This window comes from Chanodichthys erythropterus, chromosome 15, assembly GCF_024489055.1.
Source record: "Chanodichthys erythropterus isolate Z2021 chromosome 15, ASM2448905v1, whole genome shotgun sequence".
Classification (NCBI taxonomy): Eukaryota; Metazoa; Chordata; class Actinopteri; order Cypriniformes; family Xenocyprididae; genus Chanodichthys; species Chanodichthys erythropterus.
In genome coordinates, this window is record NC_090235.1 from 18560153 (window position 1) to 18580965 (window position 20813).

The following is a 20813-nucleotide window of genomic DNA, read 5'->3' on the forward strand; positions in this document are numbered from 1 at the left end:
AGTTAAACTCTGGCAAGTCGAGCTGTTTTTTTTTTTTTTTTCTGATCTTAATAGAGGTAAATAACCTATTTATTTATTTTTTTAAGCAAGTCAGTTGTATATTATAGATACCGTGTTTCGTTAGATCTTTAGCAATCTGAAAAATATTGAAAGCATTAATGGATAAACGATGCCATGTAGACGTTGTAAATGTAATATTTTATTATAATGACTTGTTAGACGTTATAGACACACATGAAAGTGTTGAGATAGTTAACATGAAATACTTTTGTGAAGTCTCATAGTTTGATATGCTATATACCATCTAAAATTATTACATTTATTTACATATTAACTTAAAATCTTGGTAAAAGTCCATGGACTTTGCGTGTCAATTGTCAGGTAAAGTGGGAGTTGCTTTGAAGTAGTAAGCATGGATTAATGGCATGGATATTAATGTTAATTAACTTAATCACAGTGTGGGCTGAGTATCTCAATGTTCAAAGCTCTGCAAAATACAGGAAAATCACATTTTGATAATCTTTTGCTTTTGATGTTAGTCACAGTTTCACCTGTGCTTTGACAAAATCAACCTCTGTATTGGTTTGACATTTGCATATGCTCCATTTTCCCATTGCACCTTTAATAGTTAATGAAGAAGCCAGATTGAATCTGTAAAAAGCATGAAAATTGATACTTGGAGGAAAAGCAGGTTGAAGTAACCGACAACCTTTGCAGAAAAGTACATAGAAGTTTCCTAATGAATTGCGTCTTCAAATGTGGCTCATTTCCAAGTAGCCTGGTGAGATGAATAAAGAACAAAATTCTTTCTTCCAGTCTTTCTATTTGCAAGATATTGTTTTTCCTTCTTGTTCTTTTCCTCAGAATCACTCAATAATCATGTTTGAAAGTCAAGGATAATGTCTTTCCATTTTTATCTTGTACTTTTCATTTTCTTTAACCTGTGGGATAAATTCACTAAACAATTGCAGGACTTGTGCATGCAATATTTCCGCAGAAAAAGCTAAAATACAACTCTCATGAGTATTTAAATTAGGTGATTTAAATGTGTTAATCATTTGCATAATGTAGTAAATTGGTGCTAAAACAACAGGAACGGCGTGTGCAAATAATTTTCCGCCATCAGTAGGCATCCTTCATTTTTAGTGAATTCCTCCTCCTGTGTCATGACCACATTTCCGTCATTCAATCATAAGCCATTTCTGGAGAGACAGGAACATCTTGAGGGATTTAACATCCAACATCCAGTCTGAATCAGTAAACAGAAATTAGAGGAAGCCACTGTTCCTCATTAGATTGTCTTAGGAATAAAAGTTTACAATACAGTTAATTAAATGCAAAAACATCCACTTAAGAAAGTAGCGACATGTACAACTGCTAAGACTGGTACAGAAAAAGGGGAAAAGAAAATACTCTGCATTTGCACTGAAAGTCATTTGAGCTTCTTTAATAAGTCAGGATGCATACAAAAGTGAGTGTCTACAGTACAGTGGGAGTTATTTTCATTTTACAGTGCTGTGCTTGTGTGCATGCTGATGATAGTGAGCATTTCTGCATTATGTTGAGATGTCTCTTTGTTCTAAACAGCATATTTTAACTGCATGGTTAAATGCAATATTAACTGTGCATTAATTTCATCACCCTTTAGATGTGCAAGTGTGTACTGTATGTGCGTGTAAAGGGCTGCATTTGAAGTCAGGTTCACTCAGTTGGAAAATGAGAGGTGACGTGGTCCTCTCAGCCTCAGATAGAAAGACTAGTCACATGACCTATGCCAACCACTCTAATCCTTACCTCAGCCTTTTTTAGAGTAGATCACACATACATGTTTTTTATAACTTAAATCAAGTATATATATATATATATTTTTTTTTTTTTCTGACATAGTGTTCTTCGACTATAATCTCCTATTAATAGTACTGATAATAAAGTGTGCCCTCAATTTAGAATGAAAAGCTGCTAATACGATCTGGGATTTACTCAGTATCTCCACTTTCAATGATGCAGTCACACTCTTACAAAGCGACAACTGCACTGAGACACATTTGTGGGAATGTGTTAATGGTTATCAATTAGATGATTCGAGTGTGTGTGTTGTGTGTTTGTCTGTGTTCACATGTAAGCTCCACCTCTTCAAATCGCAATGTCTGCGGTTCTATGAAGCCGTTTGCATGAGGCTTGCATGACCAAAATGAAGTTTATCTGTATGTATGTGTCTAATTGCAAACCGTGCTCTGAATTTGCAGTAAACGAAGGAGGAATCAAACAGGCCTCTAACTCCTGTCCAGACCCGGGGGAACCTGAAAACGGCAAGCGCATCGGCAACGATTTTAGGTAATCATTCTTAGGTACTGTGTGTCCCAGTGATGACTTCGCAGGAAGGTATCTGATGACTGTATTCTCCACCAAGACTGCTAGCACTGAATGCTGATAATTATAGTCTGATTGATCAATCGCGACATTCTGAAGTTTCTTCATGGCCCCGATATACTTATATTTGAGAATGAACTCCAGAAACTTTCCAGAAAAGCTGGAAAAACAATTCTGAACTCCCATTGGTCTGTGATGATGATGTAAATGTGGGTGTGGCTCTGAGGCTCCATCTTCTTTGATCAGTTAATTTCTTCTGTCATGGTCAGACATCCACAAGTAAAATCATGAACACACTGGAGAAGCTGTTTGCTTTAAAGCAATCTATTTAAATAAACTATGCTATATGCTATATAAATAATGCTATATAAATAAACCTGACTTGACTGGAGTGCTGAAATGCAGAGCTGATGCAAAACTATCCACATGGCTATATGATCAGATGCTTTCTTAACTGCTGTTTTCTCAGCACTGTCATTTTCGTTGTATGTTTATTTTGTTATTGAAAGGAAAGTGCGCAGCACATATGCATATTCATCTTAACGCCACTCTCATCAGTGTGGGCGGCGTCGAGATGTTATACTGCTAACATAATACTGCTGCTCACGTATTACTTCTTTTTACCCCTAAGTGGAGAACGAAAAAGAGCTTCACCATAAGTATATCGGGGCCTTAATATTCAGCATCTTACATGGTGACTTTACTGTAGTGTTCGTCTCTTGTTGCTATATTTCATGTCTGCATATTTATTTATTTGACAAGTAGTTGTATAATAACTGGGGTAATGTACAATCAGCCCTTACGTATTACATTTTCCAAGGAGAGATGAAACCTGTATGCAGGGCTGCTACACTGATACCTGTCATTAATATTGTAACATCTGAATATCTTACAGTAGTGTCCTCTGTTTAGCACTCCCAGAGCATATAAATCATGTTCTCCAGTGCAGACCCTTCCAAGACTTTCCCAATGTCAAGCTAATACCAGCTCCACAGGGATGCTGACAATATGCGAGTGAAACCGCTAATTAGGTCTAGCCGATTCAAATTGTGACACTGATGTTATTTCAGGTTTTTGTGTAACATGGCTTTAGGATTGTACAAAAGCCCAGCAAATGCAGCAGAAGCATTTCATGTTTGTAAGCTGAGGTTTTTACGCAACGGATCGCACAACAACTGTTTGTTGTTTCCTCAAATGAAAGTACATGAAAGGTCAGTGGTCGGGAGTTTGCTGAGTGGATTTGTTGAGATCTGTCCAATCCCAGATTGAAGGAAGCGTTGAAGAAATGGAGAAAGCTTCAAACTAGAATTTTATAGAGTATCAAGGCGCACTACAGTATCGATCGGAAGGATGATAAGAAGCTATTTTGATATGCTTTCATTTATTTATCCCTCTCTTGTGCATGTTGCAATACTTTCCTCTCTAACTTCTTTGTGTGTGTGCTTGCATAGACCTGAGAGTATACTGTATATTTCATTTGAAATGTTAATGTTTCACTGTATTTTTCAGTACCGTCTTGGCTGAATGACTGATACTGTGGCATACAATGTTATAACCCACTGAACTGTACTTTTAGCTCTCACTGCCTTATTATGCTTTCACGCTGATCATTCAGTCATGCTAATGGATTTGTGTTGGATCTGATTTGTTTGTCCTTCTGTGCATATGGGCCCTGATCCCCACAGTATTGGTGCCACAGCCCAGTTCACCTGTGATGAAGATCACGTTCTACAGGGTTCCAAGAGCATCACGTGTCAGAGAGTGGCGGAGGTGTTCGCGGCATGGACTGATCATAGGCCTGTCTGTAGAGGTGAGTCGGGCACACCACAATGAACATCTGTATATGTTTCTGTTCAAATTCAATAAGTCCAAATCAGATTCATGTTAGGGCGTGTTCACACTTAGCAGGTATGGTTAGATTAAAATGAATTCTGGTGCAATTGCTCTGTGTGAAAAAAATATGAACGTGACATGGACCAAAGACATCTAAATGACCCAAAATCAGGATTTGATGTCACAAGATGCAACCCTAAAAAGAACAGTTCAGTACAGCTGTTTGAACCACATCTTCTTGTAGCAGATCTTCGTTTGTGTGCAATGGAGAAATTCCTGGCACTGTTTTGACTCCTTTACACATTTTATTATTTAATGGGGTGGTTGATTATGATTTCACTTCTTTAACTTTAGTTAGTGTGTAATGTTGCTGTTTGAGCATAAACAACATCTGCAAAGTTATGATGATCAAAGTTCAATGCAAAGGGAGATATTTTCTTTTACAGAAATCGCTTTTTAAGGACTACAACAAACGGCTGATAGGGACTACAATGAGCTTCTTTTTGGGTTGCTGACTTTTGGAAAGTGGGCTGGGAGCAGCAGCTCATTTGCAATTAAAGGGACACACAAAAACTGTGTTTTTTTGGTCACACCCAAATTTGACAAGCTATAATAAATGATCTGTGGGGTATTTTGAGCTGAAACTTCACAGACACATTCTGGGAGACACATTCACCAGAGACTTATATTACATCTTGTGAGAAGGAGCATTATAGGTTCCCTTTAAAAGGATAGTTCTCCCAAAACTGTTGTATCATGATTTACTCGCACTCATGTTGTTCCAAACCCATGTGATGCAAAAAGAGATGTTTAGAAGAATGTTCACACTACTTTTTGCTATACAATGAAAGCGGATGGAGACCAGAGGCTGTCGAGTTCCAAAAAAGATAAAAAAAGCATAAAATTGGTTTATACAACTCAAGTGCTATGTCCAACTCTGTCCAACCAGACGACTACTACTTCTTCATGCGTATTCAACATAGTGACGATGTAAAATCACCAACGATGAAGATCAACATGGTGATGAAACACACTCTGTAGAGCAGTTTGTCCATTTAGGGCTACTGTAGAAACAAGCTGGCGCATAATGGCGACTTAACATGTAAGGGGACCTGCGGTGTATGTAGATGGAATTGGGTCATTCTAAGGTAATAAAAACATAACGGTTCATTATGTATGGTTTTTATACACCACTGAAAACATAGTCATGTATATTATATTGCATTTCTGTCAATAGATCCTCCTAAAATGTACACACTGCACCTTTAAGGCTTGTCAGTAAATGGCCACTGTTATGATTGGCTAACATCGTTGCATGGGTAAAAAGTATCAACACCCCCTCACTATTGCATATGAGTAAGTGATTTGAAAACATTATCCATATAAAAGTTTCTTTGCGAACTCTCCATTACACTGTGCCTCATTTACAAATTAAAATCTGCAGTCATATGCTCCGAACAAACATATAATCCTTTGATTCGGGACGTCATTAAAAATAAACTTCCTTTCTCTTCCATTTGTCCTGTTGTCAGCAGACTCAAGTGCACGGAGGACGTCACAAACTGAACAGGCATCTGTATACTGTGAATAGTCTATGGTGAGATGATACGCCATATGAGATGTGAGATTTCAGTTTGAAACGAGGTTTGATTTTTGGGTGAACTATCCCTTTAAGATTAAACCTGCACAGTCTCTATATAGGTTGTCAGCCTTCTCTTATTTCAGCATTATGAATTTGGGTCAGCGATCGAGAAGAGATGTTTGGTCTGAATACTTAGTAGGATTAATTATAGCTAGAAGGGGGTAGGTTAGAAGGAGTAATATTAATTAATTTCAAGAGTGTTTGCAGTTGTCTCGTGACAAGCTTACTAATCAACTTTTTTTGCACTGGATCTGATAGTATTGCTATGGCAACCACTAAAATTCAGAGCAGAATTTGCATGCCGGCAGCGACTTCTAGCTTTTCACAGCCCTAATGGCTTTAAGTGTCAGTTGGCTGCCCTGGGCAAACAAACAGGAATTGGACTGTCTCCATCATTCAGGAGGACACTTTAATTATAGCTCAAAATGAAGTGGAGTGACACAGACACTTTCATCAGCATTTAGGGATCATTGGATGTTTTGCTTTTTTTATTTCTAAACTTGCTTATTTTAAACACTTATCATTAATTAAGCAAGCTCAACAGTCATTAATTAATTTGAAGTTAAGTTAGTTCCCCTCTCTGTTTGTTGTGTTTATTGAAAACAAGGGTATCTTGCTATCATCTGTTAGTTAGCAGCTTGCATGGTCTTTTAACAGCAGAAGTGACTAGCCAGGTTAAAATCCCAGCTGCTCAGGGGTGGGAACGTTGTAAAACTGCACTGCTATTAACATAAACGATGTGTTTCCATGCAGTGTAATTTACATAATTTCCTTTTTATGAATATTATCATGCATTTGCCTGCATTGTTTTGACCTGTACAGTGGCTTTGTTGAGCTATAGAATTACTATGCATGCAAAATTATAATTATTTTAAATGACAACATTCATAAATGACATTTATTGACATAATATTTTACTTTATGTTGCATGTCTTAATTAGAGCAGATAAAATAATAAACTGGATAATATAAGAAGGATATCAAGTTGTCATATGTCCCTCGCCTCGTAGCTTTTTTTTCCCACGATTGCTCTTAAATGTGTGACATGGCTTTGTATTTTTCTTCTCCATTTCTGTCACAGCTGTGGATAGTGGCTAATGAAAGGGTTTGAATGTTTTTGTGGTGCCATCAGCCAGTCATTGTTCTCCAATTCCAGAGCAGGAACATGCACAGGCTATTGGCTCGAAAACTTCTGTCTGGAACAGAGAGTACCTATGAGCAAAAAGCTTTGCCAGAAAGCTCTGCACTAGCCAAGCGACTGCCATTGATATGAAAGTGAATGCTAACACTCTCTGCAGGTATTATAGACCTCCTTGAGTAGAACCCAGACAGTGCGACCCCAAGTGGCTACCTAGGGAAATTACCGTTGATACAGTTTGTCTTCGCAGTTCATTTTTGTGCTTATTTATCAGCGGATAGAAAAAGACTTTTAAAAACTCAAGCCACTGTCAATTGCTTACAAACAACATGCAGTAATTCTGAACTTTTGAAATAAGACAAGGTAATTGGTCTTGATGTAGAAGGACGAGCGCTCTTAAATAGGTGATTTTCTTTCTAAGATGGACTATAAATGCATGTTTGGATGTGTGTACTGTGAGTTTTATGGCTTTAAGGCCACGGCATGCAGGAAAATAAAGGTGTGGAGCAGTGTTCGAGGTTTAATGATGTAATTGATCATTCTGGGTGGCAATTGTTTTTTGTTCAGCCTGTTCCAATGTCTTGGAGTCTCCTAATCTTTATGCTTGCTGCTGACTTGGCCCATTTTCCCTGTAGAGGTCGGCTTCAGTGTCAGGAAGTGTAAAACGGCAAATAGGGCTGAATATACAAGGGATGCACAAAGGTAGTCTTCTTAGAACTAAAAGCTTATCCAAATGCCAAAACCGACGGCAATGTTCTTGATTAAACGATCCGATAATGTAAGAATCACAGCAGACAGTCAGGCTAATGTACTTTTAAACCAAAGAGGTAGGAAAAGCAGGAAAAAAAATATTTTTAATAAACTCTGTAAAACTTTATACAAGCTTATCCGATCCTTAAATCATTCCAAGAGTACTGATATATACAGTTCAGCAGAGTGGTGTGGATTGTGACTCTTTCTGCAGGTTATATAGTTATGCCAGTAGGTGGCGACAAGTGGCTTCTCTTTATAAATGAATTGCGGAGTCATTCATTCAATCCATTCGTTTATTAAAAGGAGCAAAACTGCCTGCATCAAAAATGGCATATTTTCTGAGTAGGTAAATTTTTTGTATAATTAATTACTTTGCAACTGGTCTTTCCAGTACGAATGGGCCTCATTCATGAAACTTTCGTAAATATACGAGCAAATACGGAGTAATTTGCATGTAAAATGGACCTTTACGAAAACTCTCCGGAGGATTCACAAATGTTTTGTATACAATGGATTTGGTAGTTAAACGTGTGTATATTAATGAATTCCAAACATTTGTAAATAGTGTTCATAATTAGCGTAATCACCGCCCATGAGTTACAACTATGCAAATTACGTGTCCAGGAATGCTGTGGAAAATTCTGGACTTCATTCTCAGGATTGCAGTAACCAGCAATATTTACTTCTCCATTGCTGTTCAGTCGTTTTACAGGTAGGATGATTGGTCTGTAAAGTATAGTTTGTCCCGCCCCTCCTCCACTGTGATTGGACGGCTGCGTAAATAGTGACAGTGACGAGCGCTGCCTATTACCCAAAGTTGAACAGTTAAAAAATAAATAAATAAAGACAGGGCAAATCAGCGTATATAGTGCATCAAAATGCAATGTCATCAGTTTGCGTAAATTAGAACACAGAACGTTCAAATGTTTTATGCATCATTTACATGCGTTAGGGTGCAGAATTTACGCCAGAACGGCTTTATGAATGATTTACACAAAAATTTGTTCTGCTCGTGTTTCGTGAATGAGGCCCAATGTGTGTAGTATGAATGAATACTACATTCGTAATATTATCATTGATATGTGACCTACCATTGTCACTGACATTCACAAATCCCTTCCATAGCCTCATGGGATAGTAATGTGACAGTCTTTGGCGGCGGAGCACAAATAGGCAGTGTAACTGGCAGTATTGTATCTAAAATGTTAGTTACTTAATATTAGCTTCTTACTGAACTGTTTTATAAAATTTATACAAATTGTATTTTGCTTAAATTCACCTTTCTACGCTGTAAACCCTAATGCTCAAAATAATGAATTGGTTGAGCAGAGCCAACTCAAATTAAACAAATTGGTTCATTCAAATTAACTTTTATGAGTATTTAGAACTTTCTTTTTCTTTTGAGTTCAGAAAACTGACACATTTTAAGTGATCTGAATTGTTTCATTGTTTTGAGTTTTATGAACTTGTTTCTTTTGAATTTAGACTTAACTTAAATTTTCCAAAGTTTCCAAATATTTAAATTAACAGATACATTTATGATTACATAAGTTAAATGTATGAATTAGTTTACTCAAATATTTCAAGTTAAAAGCAATTAAAATGTGCGAGCACTAAATAAAAAATTTCTAAATAAAAATTTCTCAACTTAAAGTATATGATGCAACTGATTACCACAGTTTTTTGTTTTTGCCAACTTGTTCGGCTTTACGGTGTATAAAGCTTTTACAGTGAAAATTCAGATATGAATTTGTATCCTGTGTTTTTTCCTTTTCTTCTTTACCTTTGACTTCTTTTGTAAACAAATGTCAGTATTACATTCTAGTCATTGTTTTGTGAAGGTGGGATAAAAAGTGACAGGTTATCGTTGGCCAAGTAATGAATTGTTTGCTCATCCTGCCCTTTAATTTTATAGATAATTTCTCTCTGGCTGCTTTGCTACAGGCGGGAGAGCCAAGCCAAGGCCGTTCATTTAGCAGGCCGTAATTGAGCTGTCAGGGAAGGCACAAGCATGCGCAGATATACGTCATTGAGAGAACTGATGTAGGTTTCTGGACCGCTTCCCTGAGCTCTTAAATCGCCAGCTTGTCCATAAGTCGTTGTCGCCAGTATGTAAGAACAGTACAGCAACACTGAGGCGCAGCGACAGGAATAACAGCAGGGATGGACCCTTGAATTGTTTATGGACACCCTGTGTACACTGCATCAGTGTTGTAGCTCTTAGTATCGCATGTCTAGAGAAAAGTGGGAAGGAGTAAGAGACATTATTAGTGAGATAGCATGATGGAGAGAGAGATACAGAGGGTAAAACAAATAGTAGAAGCCTGTACTGTCGAAATTGTACAATAAAAAGAACAAGAAGTCAGAAAAAAAAATAAGTCAGAGGGCAGTGTTTATCTTGTCAACTGAATGACCACTGAAAATGTTTGTTGATGAGATCTTTGATGCTAGCGAAGACGAGGCCAAAAGAATCAGTGTGTAATCAAATGATTTTAATTAAAAAATATTAATTTGAATGTTTTATAGATACACTACTATTTATGTGATGTTTTTTAATTGGTTTGAAAGACAACAGTTTAAATGTGCCCTAGATTGTTTTTTTACAAGATGTAATATAAGTCCTAGGTGTCCCCTGAATGTGTCTGTGAAGTTTCAGCTCAAAATACCCCATAGATTTTTTTTTATTAATTTTTTTAACTGCCTATTTTGGGGCATCATTAACTATGCACTGATTTTTTCAGCACGGCCCCTTTAAGAGATGCACTTCCTCTGCCACACGAGCTGTCGACTATATTACAGCGCATTTACAAAGTTCACACAGCTAATATAACCCTCAAATGGATCTTTACAAGATGTTCGTCATGCATGCTGTATGCATGCTTCGAATTATGTGAGTAAAGTATTTATTTAGATGGTTACGTTTGATTCTGAATGAGTTTGAGGCTATGCTCTGTGGCTAAAGCTAACATTACACACTGTTGGAGAGATTATAAAAGACGACACTTTTAAAGAATGAAGAATGAAGTTGTGTTTATGAATTATACAGACTGCACGTGTTTAAAAATGAAAATAGCGACGCTCTTGTATCCGTGAATACAGTAAGAAACGATGGTAACTTTAACCTCATTTAACAGTATATTAGCAACATGCTAATGAAACATTTAGAAAGACAATTTACAAATATCACTAAAAATATCATGTTATCATGGATCATGTCAGTTATTATTGCTCCATCTGCCATTTTTCGCTGTTGTTCTTGTTTGCTTACCTTGTCTGTGCACAGATCCAGGCATTAATACTGCAAATATTGGGGTCATACATATTAATGATCCCGACTGTTACGTAACGTACGGTGTTATGTTGAGATCCGAGTGTTTTCCGGAAGTCTTTTAAACAAATGAGATTTATATAAGAAGGAGGAAACAATGGGGTTTGAAACTCAATGTATGTCTTTTCCACGTACTGAACTCTTGTTATTCAACTATGCCGAGGTAAATTCAAATTCTGATTCGAGGGCACCTTTAAAAAAGTTGCATTTATTTGATTAAATTCTGAAATAATTTTCTGTTTTCTGTTGTAATATATTTTAAAATGTTATTTATTCCTGTGATGGCAAAGCTGCATTTTCAGTAGCCATAACATATCTTGTTATTAACAGTTGTGCTGCTTAATATTTTTGTGGAGACTGTGATTTTTTTGTTTTTGTTTTTTCAGGATTATTTGATAAATAGAAAATCCAAAAGAAAAGCATTTATTTGATTTTTTTTGTAACACTCTTTACTGTCACAGTTACCTTTAATCAGTTTAATGCATCCTATAAAACTGTTATTTAATTTCTCTCTCTCTCTCTCTCTCTCTCTCGGTTGAAATCACGTTCCAGAGGGCACTACGATATATAAAAATGTGATATTAAAACACAAACATGGAGAATACATGTTATGTTTTATGTTGATAAATCTTATGCATGTTCTTTTTAAAATAACTAAGTAAACAAGATAAAATTTCACAATTCGCTTAAACATTTTATTAATATACATAAATTAAATATTGAACAAAAACTGTGCAGAAAATTTTGAAGGGTGTTGCACAAATAGCTTGTAGCCAGGGACAGAAATCATTCTGTGATCCTCAAGTAACTTGCTAGCTGTGTCAGATTTGAGTTAAGGAGTGCCTGCAGCTTTCTGGACAGCTGCCGCCGTCGTTGGGGGTCTTTGTGCTCAGAGAACATGACCACCTACTGCGCAGACTTACAAAAAGCACCATTCCCCCGCAATGTTATCCACTCGAGAACGCACTCAGTATGGACGAGAAGCGTCTCTCTCTCTCTCTCTCTTTCTCTCTCACATACACACACACACACACACGTGTGAAGTTTGTGTGAATCTCTCAGCAGGTCCCTAACCTTTACCTCTCGACTAAATCACTGCATTCGTGTCACTTGGGTGCCTGTTTGTTCCTGCAGCTACAGGCTGCACAAACTAATTGAGAAGATGTAACATGAAATCATGCAGAAAATTGCCTAGATCTATATATATATATATTTTTTTTTTTTTTGTTTTTTGTTTTTTGGACATCCCAGGGGTACGCTGGGTTAATCATAAATTTCAGTTCATCCATTTATTGGGCCTGACACCTGACATCCTCCCTTTGCTCTCCCTTTAATTTTTGGGTTGTTAAAATGTCTATTGTGATTAAACAGGTGAATTTTGTTAATATGTGAAATTAAAGGTAATTGTAAAGCCTCGCTAGAACCTCTTAACATTGTTACAGTGCTTTGCAAATGATGTCGTGTTTTCTAATGGGGTCATTGACAGCGGGGGAGAATAATGTTAAATAATTTTACATAATTTTAGTTACAATTAATAAAATAAACCAAACTAACCACACACACAGAGAGAGAGAGAGAGAGCGATAGATAAAAATATACTCTCTCTCTCTCTCTCTCTATATATATATATATATATATATAGAGAGAGAGAGAGAGAGAGAGAGAGTGTATATATATATATATATATATATATATATATATATATATATATATATATATATATATATATATATATATATATATATATATATATATATATATATATATATATATATGTAAACGCACATGGGGAGCGATATAATATGTGTCAAAAACCGGATTATTATTAGCAAAATAATTTTAAGCCTAGTTTTTACAAGCAATATAATAATGTGCTGAAAAAAAGATATGCTGTGTGTTTTTTTCCATTAAACATTTTCCAGATATTTAAATAATATGCTTTATTTAGTAGACAATAATTTAATCTAGGGAAAAAAAATATTATAATATCATGCATTCTTTTGTTGTTATTATTGTTGTTGTTTTTACCACAAATTCTTGTTTAATTGGGCCGTGAAAATATATGAGAGAATGTGACTCAGACTACATTAAATAAGTGATTGCTTTCAACAGGGATAAATATGATTTATGCTAACCACAATGTTTTTAGTGCAGTAAATGATTTGCTGTCGAGAGCATGAAGCCATTGAGATTCAATTTTGTATGATGAACACTTTTGATACTTCATGTACCACTTGTTGTCCAAAGTGAAATTTTTAATACAGTTCATGTAATTTATGATTGATTTGCATATTAGTCACAAAACTCTGTAACATGAGGTAATATTTCACAATATATTTCAAAAAGCACCTTATATTTCCCATATTCTCCATTGTTGCAGCTCCTCTCTTCCCAGTCTGTCAGTAACGCTCTGTTTAGTTCCTGTCTCTATGAAGCCCCTCCTTCTGAAAAGCTCGATGTGCTCTGATTGGTCAGCTGGACCAGTGTGTTGAGATTGGTCAAGTTCTTTGAGCGTGTTTGGGAAATGTCCCGCCCCTTACCATAACCACCAGTTTCAACACACTGCTAACTAACTCAACCAGGCCCCGCCCCTTTATTTTGCGTATGTCTTGGGCGGGAATTATTTAAATGAGGAATATTGTGTCATGTCCGTTCCCGGAAGAAAACTCAAGACTACAATGGAGGCGTTTCAGAAACAGTGACACTGATATAGAGAATGACTCCCGCTTTGTAGCTTCGCAGACCTTTTTCAGGCTCAAACAGCAACATTACACACTAAAGAAAGTCGAACATGTCAAAAAGCGTAGTAGGACCCCTTTAATAAACACACAGATGCCCTCAGCTCTCACTGGCTGCACATAGGTTTATTGGTATTCCTCCCTTATGACTGTTGATAGGTGTTTCACGCAAACACCTCATCATTTCAAGCTAAAGTTTATTACGGATGCCAGACTGGAGAGGGCTTGTCACAGGATACTTCTCTAATTAGGAGCCCCTTGACGAGAGGATGACTTTCAGAGGAAAAGGAACGCTTTTGGGCCTGAAGGAGCCTCATGGTTCCCCTGTGCTTGCCTGAGATAATGAGTTATTCATTTTCAAAAGCAATCAAGATGTCAGGAGCTGATAGTGAAACCTGCTGCCGTTGGAGATAATGCCTCCTTGTCTTTTCATCAAAGCCCTGTCACTTTGACATCAACCATGATAAATGCGGCAAAAGTACAAGAGGCTGGATTTGAGAAGGCGTAAACCCTCAGTCGTCAATTTTAAGATATCACTGTCACTGGCTTTGGGAGAGAAACACCAGAGCGTGTCTACTTAGCAAATTATAACTGACATTTCTATATTAAGATGACGAATCAGGCCCAAGTGTGTTTGGCTAAGCCTGCTTCGAATTAACTCGTTTAGCCGGCATGAAGTTAGTCATCTGAGGATTTGATTGGATTGCTAATCGTTGACAAATTAAGACGGTCATGGATGACTGGTGGAGGCTTGTGGCTTATATTCCAATATGAGCCATGCAAATCCCGCAAAAACATTACGAGCGGTAAGTGAAACTCAATCCCTCGAGATGGTGGGGTCGCTGACTTTTTTCCCTCCTAATTATCAAATCAATAGTAGAAAACATTAAGTGGCTGCTGACCACAGCTGAAACCATTTAGCTGAGACTTTGACATGTTTTTGAAGGGAAAAGGCACATTCCTGATGGTTTTTCTTCTTCTCTTTTCCTTTATACAGTGAAAACTTGTGGATCAAATCTTCAAGGTCCATCAGGGACTTTCACTTCACCGAATTTCCCCATTCAGTATGAGAGCAACTCCCAGTGTGTGTGGATCATCACAGCCAGCAACCTAAACAAGGTAAGAGCAAAAAAGTATTTTGATAATGCCTAACATTTAGGTGTTACAAGATTAGGGTTGGGAATCAAACATCAGCTCAAATTCTGGAAACAAAAAAAGGTTAGGAATCAGATACTTGTTAAAATTTTGATTCCTATTATCGATTCCTTTGTGTGCATATTAATGCGTTCGAGCATAAGAAGACCTGCATACTGTGCTGCACACACATCCAAAACCTGCGCACAGAAAGCTGCCTATCATACCGAATAGTGTGCGATACTGAACTGAGTTCTCTTCTGAGTCTTTTTGCACTTGAATGGACAAATACACACAAAAGTATGTCAAAATATCCTCTTAAACACAGTCGGTTATGTCTTAAGTCAGTGGTTCCCAAACTGGGGTACGCGTACCCCTGGGGGTACGTGAAGTGTCACAAGGGGGTACGCGAATAAATTCTACCTTAAAATAATATTAAAATCGAGCATGTAGGCAACTGCCAACATGCCGTAAATGCAGTACATTTAATCAAATTACCTCATCATTTGCAGTCAAAAATGACTGTATCCACACAAGCAGCATGCATTGCGTGCAGAGTCTGCTGCCTTAAATCGCGCTAAATTACTGTCGTTCTCGACAATGCACTTTTGTAAAAGTGGAGATTTAGCACTTACTCGCATGAACAAATATAGACACAGATGGTGGATTAATTTCGATTTAAGACTCAAACTTTCTACGATACAAAAACATACCTTGTGTGAATTCTTGTATTTAATGATGGAAACGAACAAGAACGCAATTGTTCCCAAATATCCACATGACTGCAAACGTGACATTATAATACAACAGGTCAAAAAAAAAAAAAAAAAACTGTCAGCATTTACTCTATTTTGCAATGAAATAATAGTTCTAACGAAAACCACAGCAGAACTACAACAATTCTGCGGGTTTGAATGAATTGTGAGAGTCAGTGATTCAATGATTCATTCACAGCCTCTTGCTTCGTTACTGAATGAATGACTCGATGACTCACTCATAAAAACAGTGACTTGCTGCCACCTACTGGTGGTTTTAGTTTAATGTTTAAAAGTTTTAATTAGTTTTACCATCATTGAATATTTCTATATTGAACATTTTTTTATTTAAAACAATATTTATTTTATAAAGTTATTCAGAAAGGTAAAAAAATGAACTGGAAAATCAATTTAGGGGGCAAATATTGTCCCTTAATGGTAAAGGTGTGACTGCAGTCAAAGTGGAAGAAGGGGGGTACACGGAAGGATGGTAATCCCTTCAGGGGGTTCGCCAAGATAAAAAGTTTGGGAACCACTGTCTTAAGTGAATGTAAACAGTTGAGAAAGAAAACATATGTGTAACAGTATATTGGATATGTGCAGCTCTTAAAGTGACAGCAGCCTAATATTCCCACTGCTGTCTCTATAATAATGTTAATCAAAGAACAACAAAGAGAAAATTCACTCGCTGTTCTTGACTGAATTACTTTTGTAACTATATTTGTATTTTATTTAGAAAGTGCAGTGTTATTTTATATTTGATTATTGTTTCTGTATCTGAATACCTGAAAATCTTAAAACACTTTATTTCAATCGTATCTTTGTTCAGTTGTATTTATTTGTTTATTTTTATTTATTTTTGTTTGTTTGCTTACTTGTCTTTAATAATGCTTGAAATTTATATTAGTTAGGCTAGTTGTTTTTGCTGAGATATTTTTAAACCATAGTCAAAAGTTCCTCATGTAAGTGTTCTTTAGCCTGTTGAATTTTGTTCATGGTATTCAGCTACAATGAAATGTTTGGCAATTATACAGAATAAATGTGAATGAAATATATATATATTTTTTTTTTAGCTTATTGGAATCTAAATTGTGAATCAGTAAGAATTGAAATTGATAAGCAGAATCGGAATCGTTAAAATTCAAACAATACCCAACCTACAGTATATTATCATGGTATACATGTTTGGATTTCTGGGCGTGCTTCGGATGTGTGTTTCGCACACAAAACTTCTCACATAGCCCATGAGTACCGAATTAAGTTCTCTTTTGCATCTTCTTAAGCTTAAATATTTAAATTGGCAAGGCTTGAAAAACTTTGCAAATGATAAACTTTCTTAACGATGCAGCAATGGCCCAATTGGGCAAGTGACAGTTCCGTCAACTGCCCCGGGCGACGTTTATGCTGGCCCCGGGCCATCAGGCAGTCCTTATTGTCAAGCCCTGACTGTGGTCCACAGGTTGGCATTAGTATTCTGCCGTGACTCGGCTCAGCTTCGGCCTGTGGTGATGCTGTCAACGCAGTATCAGAGAGAGTGCATGGGCGTCTGATCCTTTGACTGCCCTGTCTCTCCTGGCCTTCTGTGATATTGCTCCTGGCCTCCTCCCTTGTTTTTCTTTTTGCACGTTATTGTGGCCTTGTCCCCTACAAACACCTCCCTATCCATCCCTTCATCCTCACAAAGCCCTTACGCTTTTATAGGGAACTGCATGATGGGCTTTGTTAGTTATGTGTGTATAAAGGTGAACAGTGTCTGTTTTATTGCTCTTGTGGATTTTATGGCCACACTTCAGTTTAATTCCAGCGTTTTGAATTGCACCCCTGCAACAGCCACATTGAAGGAAGAAAATATGAGCGTGTGAATGTGTGTAGGGAGATAATCAGTGTATAAATATGTGAATGTGTGAGAGAAAGAGAGAGATGTTGCTTGTGTAGGGTGGCAAATTCAGTGATTCCGCTTCGTCTTGATTCGTCTTGATTCGTCTTCGAATGATTCTGGTTCCATTAATGATTCTTTTGAGTTTGAAAAAGAAATATTTGAATGCATTTGTAGAAATGCGGATTATTGCAAGAGTAAATATAAAGCAAAGAACACAAAATGAGAAATGAAATGAAACGTGATGAAATTAATAACTTTCACTAAAAAAGAACCAGTTCAAAAGAGTCTTTCGCTCGGGAGTCATCTTTTGATCTCTTGGTATGTTTTGATCCACTAAAGAGTCACTCACTCAAGAATCAGACTTCACTGGTTGAGCTTTATGTTTTTGATTCACTAAAACATACCTGGTCATTTGATCATGAACGGGTGTGTCTCATACGTTCTGAAAAGTGAATCCACGGGCTCTTTGATCGCCCCCTGGAGGCTGGATGCAGTACAGGTCATAAACACCGCCCTCTCAATGCAGTCGAATGAGACTTCAGTGAAAACTTAAAAATAAATTCTGCTTCAAATAAAACTTTCTGAAAGATGGTTTTGGTCATTTAAGGTAGTTATCACACTGATATATATTCAATTGTTCGTTTTTGTGATGATTTAGATTTTAGCTAGCAATCTGATGCTATAAAAACGGGGCGTGTCGTCATGATTCGAACTTGATTGACAGCTCAGCTTGTCTGAGGACTGTCGGAGCTTCGAGGGGAGATTGAAGATGTATTAACTAACTGTTAATTTTCGATTTCTTTGTTATTTAACACCAACAAAAGGAGTTGTTCAGCAGTAAACTGTACTAACCGACCTACAGGATCTGACGGATCACTGAACCTTTTTCTGTAAGATTAAATATGGGTGTTATAAGCTAATTAATAAATGTTATTAGTTAAGATAACACACCTAATGTTAACCATGTCGGGAAAAAGCAGGTGATCGTTATCTGGCAGTTACTTATTATTTTTATGGGTATAAAATAATAATTAGCAGGACAAAACTAATGATAGCTTACTCTAATTACAGCAATCGATCTCCTGTAACGTTAGTTGAACTTGATTTAAAATGGCAGGACCGTTTCTGACGATTTAGAGTTGTTTCTAGTGGCATATTATATTGATTTTATCTACTGAATTTGCTGTTTCAAAAATATTATTGCTCTAGAAACAGAATAGCCTATTATTTTATAGGTAAAATTTTAAATTGTATATAATTTTTATAGTCTATTTAAAATACATGAATGATGACGCAGTCGTCTGGGTGGAAGTTTGATATCGCGACTCCGCCTCCGGCTCCACTGACGATTCCTTCTGGGCATGCCCAGGCTCCAAACTTTTTTTTTTTTGCCGTATTGCGTAACGTGTCAGCGCCCATTCATCAGCCCATTTTGGCTTCAGTTCAATACAATGGAAGGAAGCGGCGTCGCGGCGTCCATCTTTTTTTACAGTCTATGATCATGAATTAGACTTAACTGGTTACATTGTAGTTTTTTTTTTATATTCTCTTAAAAGATACGGCTCATACGCACCATTCTCTGAAGAATCGTATTTCATCACTTATGCTGTGTGTTTTTGATTCAATAAAACGGACTGTTTCATAAGAGTCATTACACTCTAAAAAATGCTGGGTTGTTTCAACCCAAGTTTGGGTCAAAAATTGACAAACCCAACCATTGGGTTAAATTTTTAAATGCATTTTTTAACCCAACGGTTGGGTTGTCCATATTTGACCCAAATTTGGGTTAAAACAACCCAGAATTTTTTAGAGAGTAGCTTAAGAATCACACTTCACTAGTTACACTGTATTTCTGTGATTCACTTAAAAGAACCAGATCAAAGAGTAATTCGCTCAAGAATTAGACTTCACTGGCTACACTGTAGTTTATTTTTTATTTTATTACTATTATTATTATTATTATTATTATTATTAAAGGGTTAGTTCACCAAAAAATGAAAATTCTGTCATTTATTACTCACCCTCATGTCGTTCTACACCCGAAAGACCTTCGTTAATCTTCAGAACGCAAATTAAGATATTTTGGTTAAAATCCGATTGCTCTGTGAGGCCTCCATAGGGAGCAATGACATTTCCTCTCTCAAGATCCATTAATGTACTAAAAATATATTTAAATCAGTTCATGTGAGTACAGTGGTAATTAATATTATAAAGCGATGAGAATATTTTTGGTGCGCCAAAAAAAACAAAATAACGACTTATTTAGTGATGGCTGATTTCAAAACACTGCTTCAGGAAGCTTCGGAGCGTTATGAATCAGTGTATTGAATCTGCTGTTCGGAGCGCCAAAGTCACGTGATTTTAGTCATTGGCTGTTTGACACACGATCTGAATCATGATTCAATACACTGATTCATTTGTGCTCCGAAGCTTCCTGAAGCAGTGTTTTGAAATCGGCCATCACTAAATAAGTCGTTATTTTGTTTTTTTTGGCACTCCAAAAATATTCTCATCGCTTTATAATATTAATATTGAACCACTGTACTCACATGAACATTTAGATGTGTTTTTAGTACATTAATGGATCTTGAGAGAGGAAATGTCATTGCTCCCTATGGAGGCCTCACGGAGCCATCAGATTTCAACTAAAATATCTTAATTTGTGTTCCAAAGATTAACGAAGGTCTTACGGGTGTGGAACGGCATGAGGGTGAGTAATAAATGACAGAATTTTCATTTTTGGGTGAACTAACCCTTAAACTTAATAATCCAGCTCATAAGAGTCATTCAGTCAGGAATCAAAGTTCACTGGTCTTTTCTAAATGGTTCTCAATGTTTCTCTCACTTCAGCCATGTCTGCATTGTCATTGTGGGACCTTGCAATTGATTCCAGGTGATGTGACTCACTAACATTGCAATTTGTCTTGAAATAGCAGATCTATTGAGTGCAACAAACAAACAAAAAAACCTGAAACTTCTTCTTAACCTCAAGTCAAGGTCTCTGAGATTGACTCTTGCTGTGGTGGAATGATACACACAGGCAATAAATTAAAACGAACAAACCATTATCTCAGTTTAAAATGTTTGGCCTTCTCCTCATCTGCCCACTCGTAGGTTTATAAAGAAGTTTTGTGCTTATCCAGGTACTTTCGGGGGGCCTTTTTTTTTTCAAAAGTAGAGGGTGCTGATCATGCCAACATTCGCATCTCCTACATTCATACTTCTGCAGGCAAATCACCCAAG

General features: G+C 36.8%; 1 protein-coding gene across 1 annotated transcript in view; it reads left to right on the plus strand.

Moving 5' to 3' along the window:
• csmd3b (CUB and Sushi multiple domains 3b) overlaps positions 1-20813 on the plus strand; it is a 514670-nt gene that overhangs the window by 266758 nt on the left and 227099 nt on the right. Inside the window, exons 8-10 of the mRNA XM_067361816.1 lie at positions 2247-2334; positions 4056-4180; positions 14800-14921. Coding sequence (XP_067217917.1) covers positions 2247-2334; positions 4056-4180; positions 14800-14921 — 335 coding nt within the window. The remainder of the gene's footprint in view (positions 1-2246; positions 2335-4055; positions 4181-14799; positions 14922-20813) is intronic.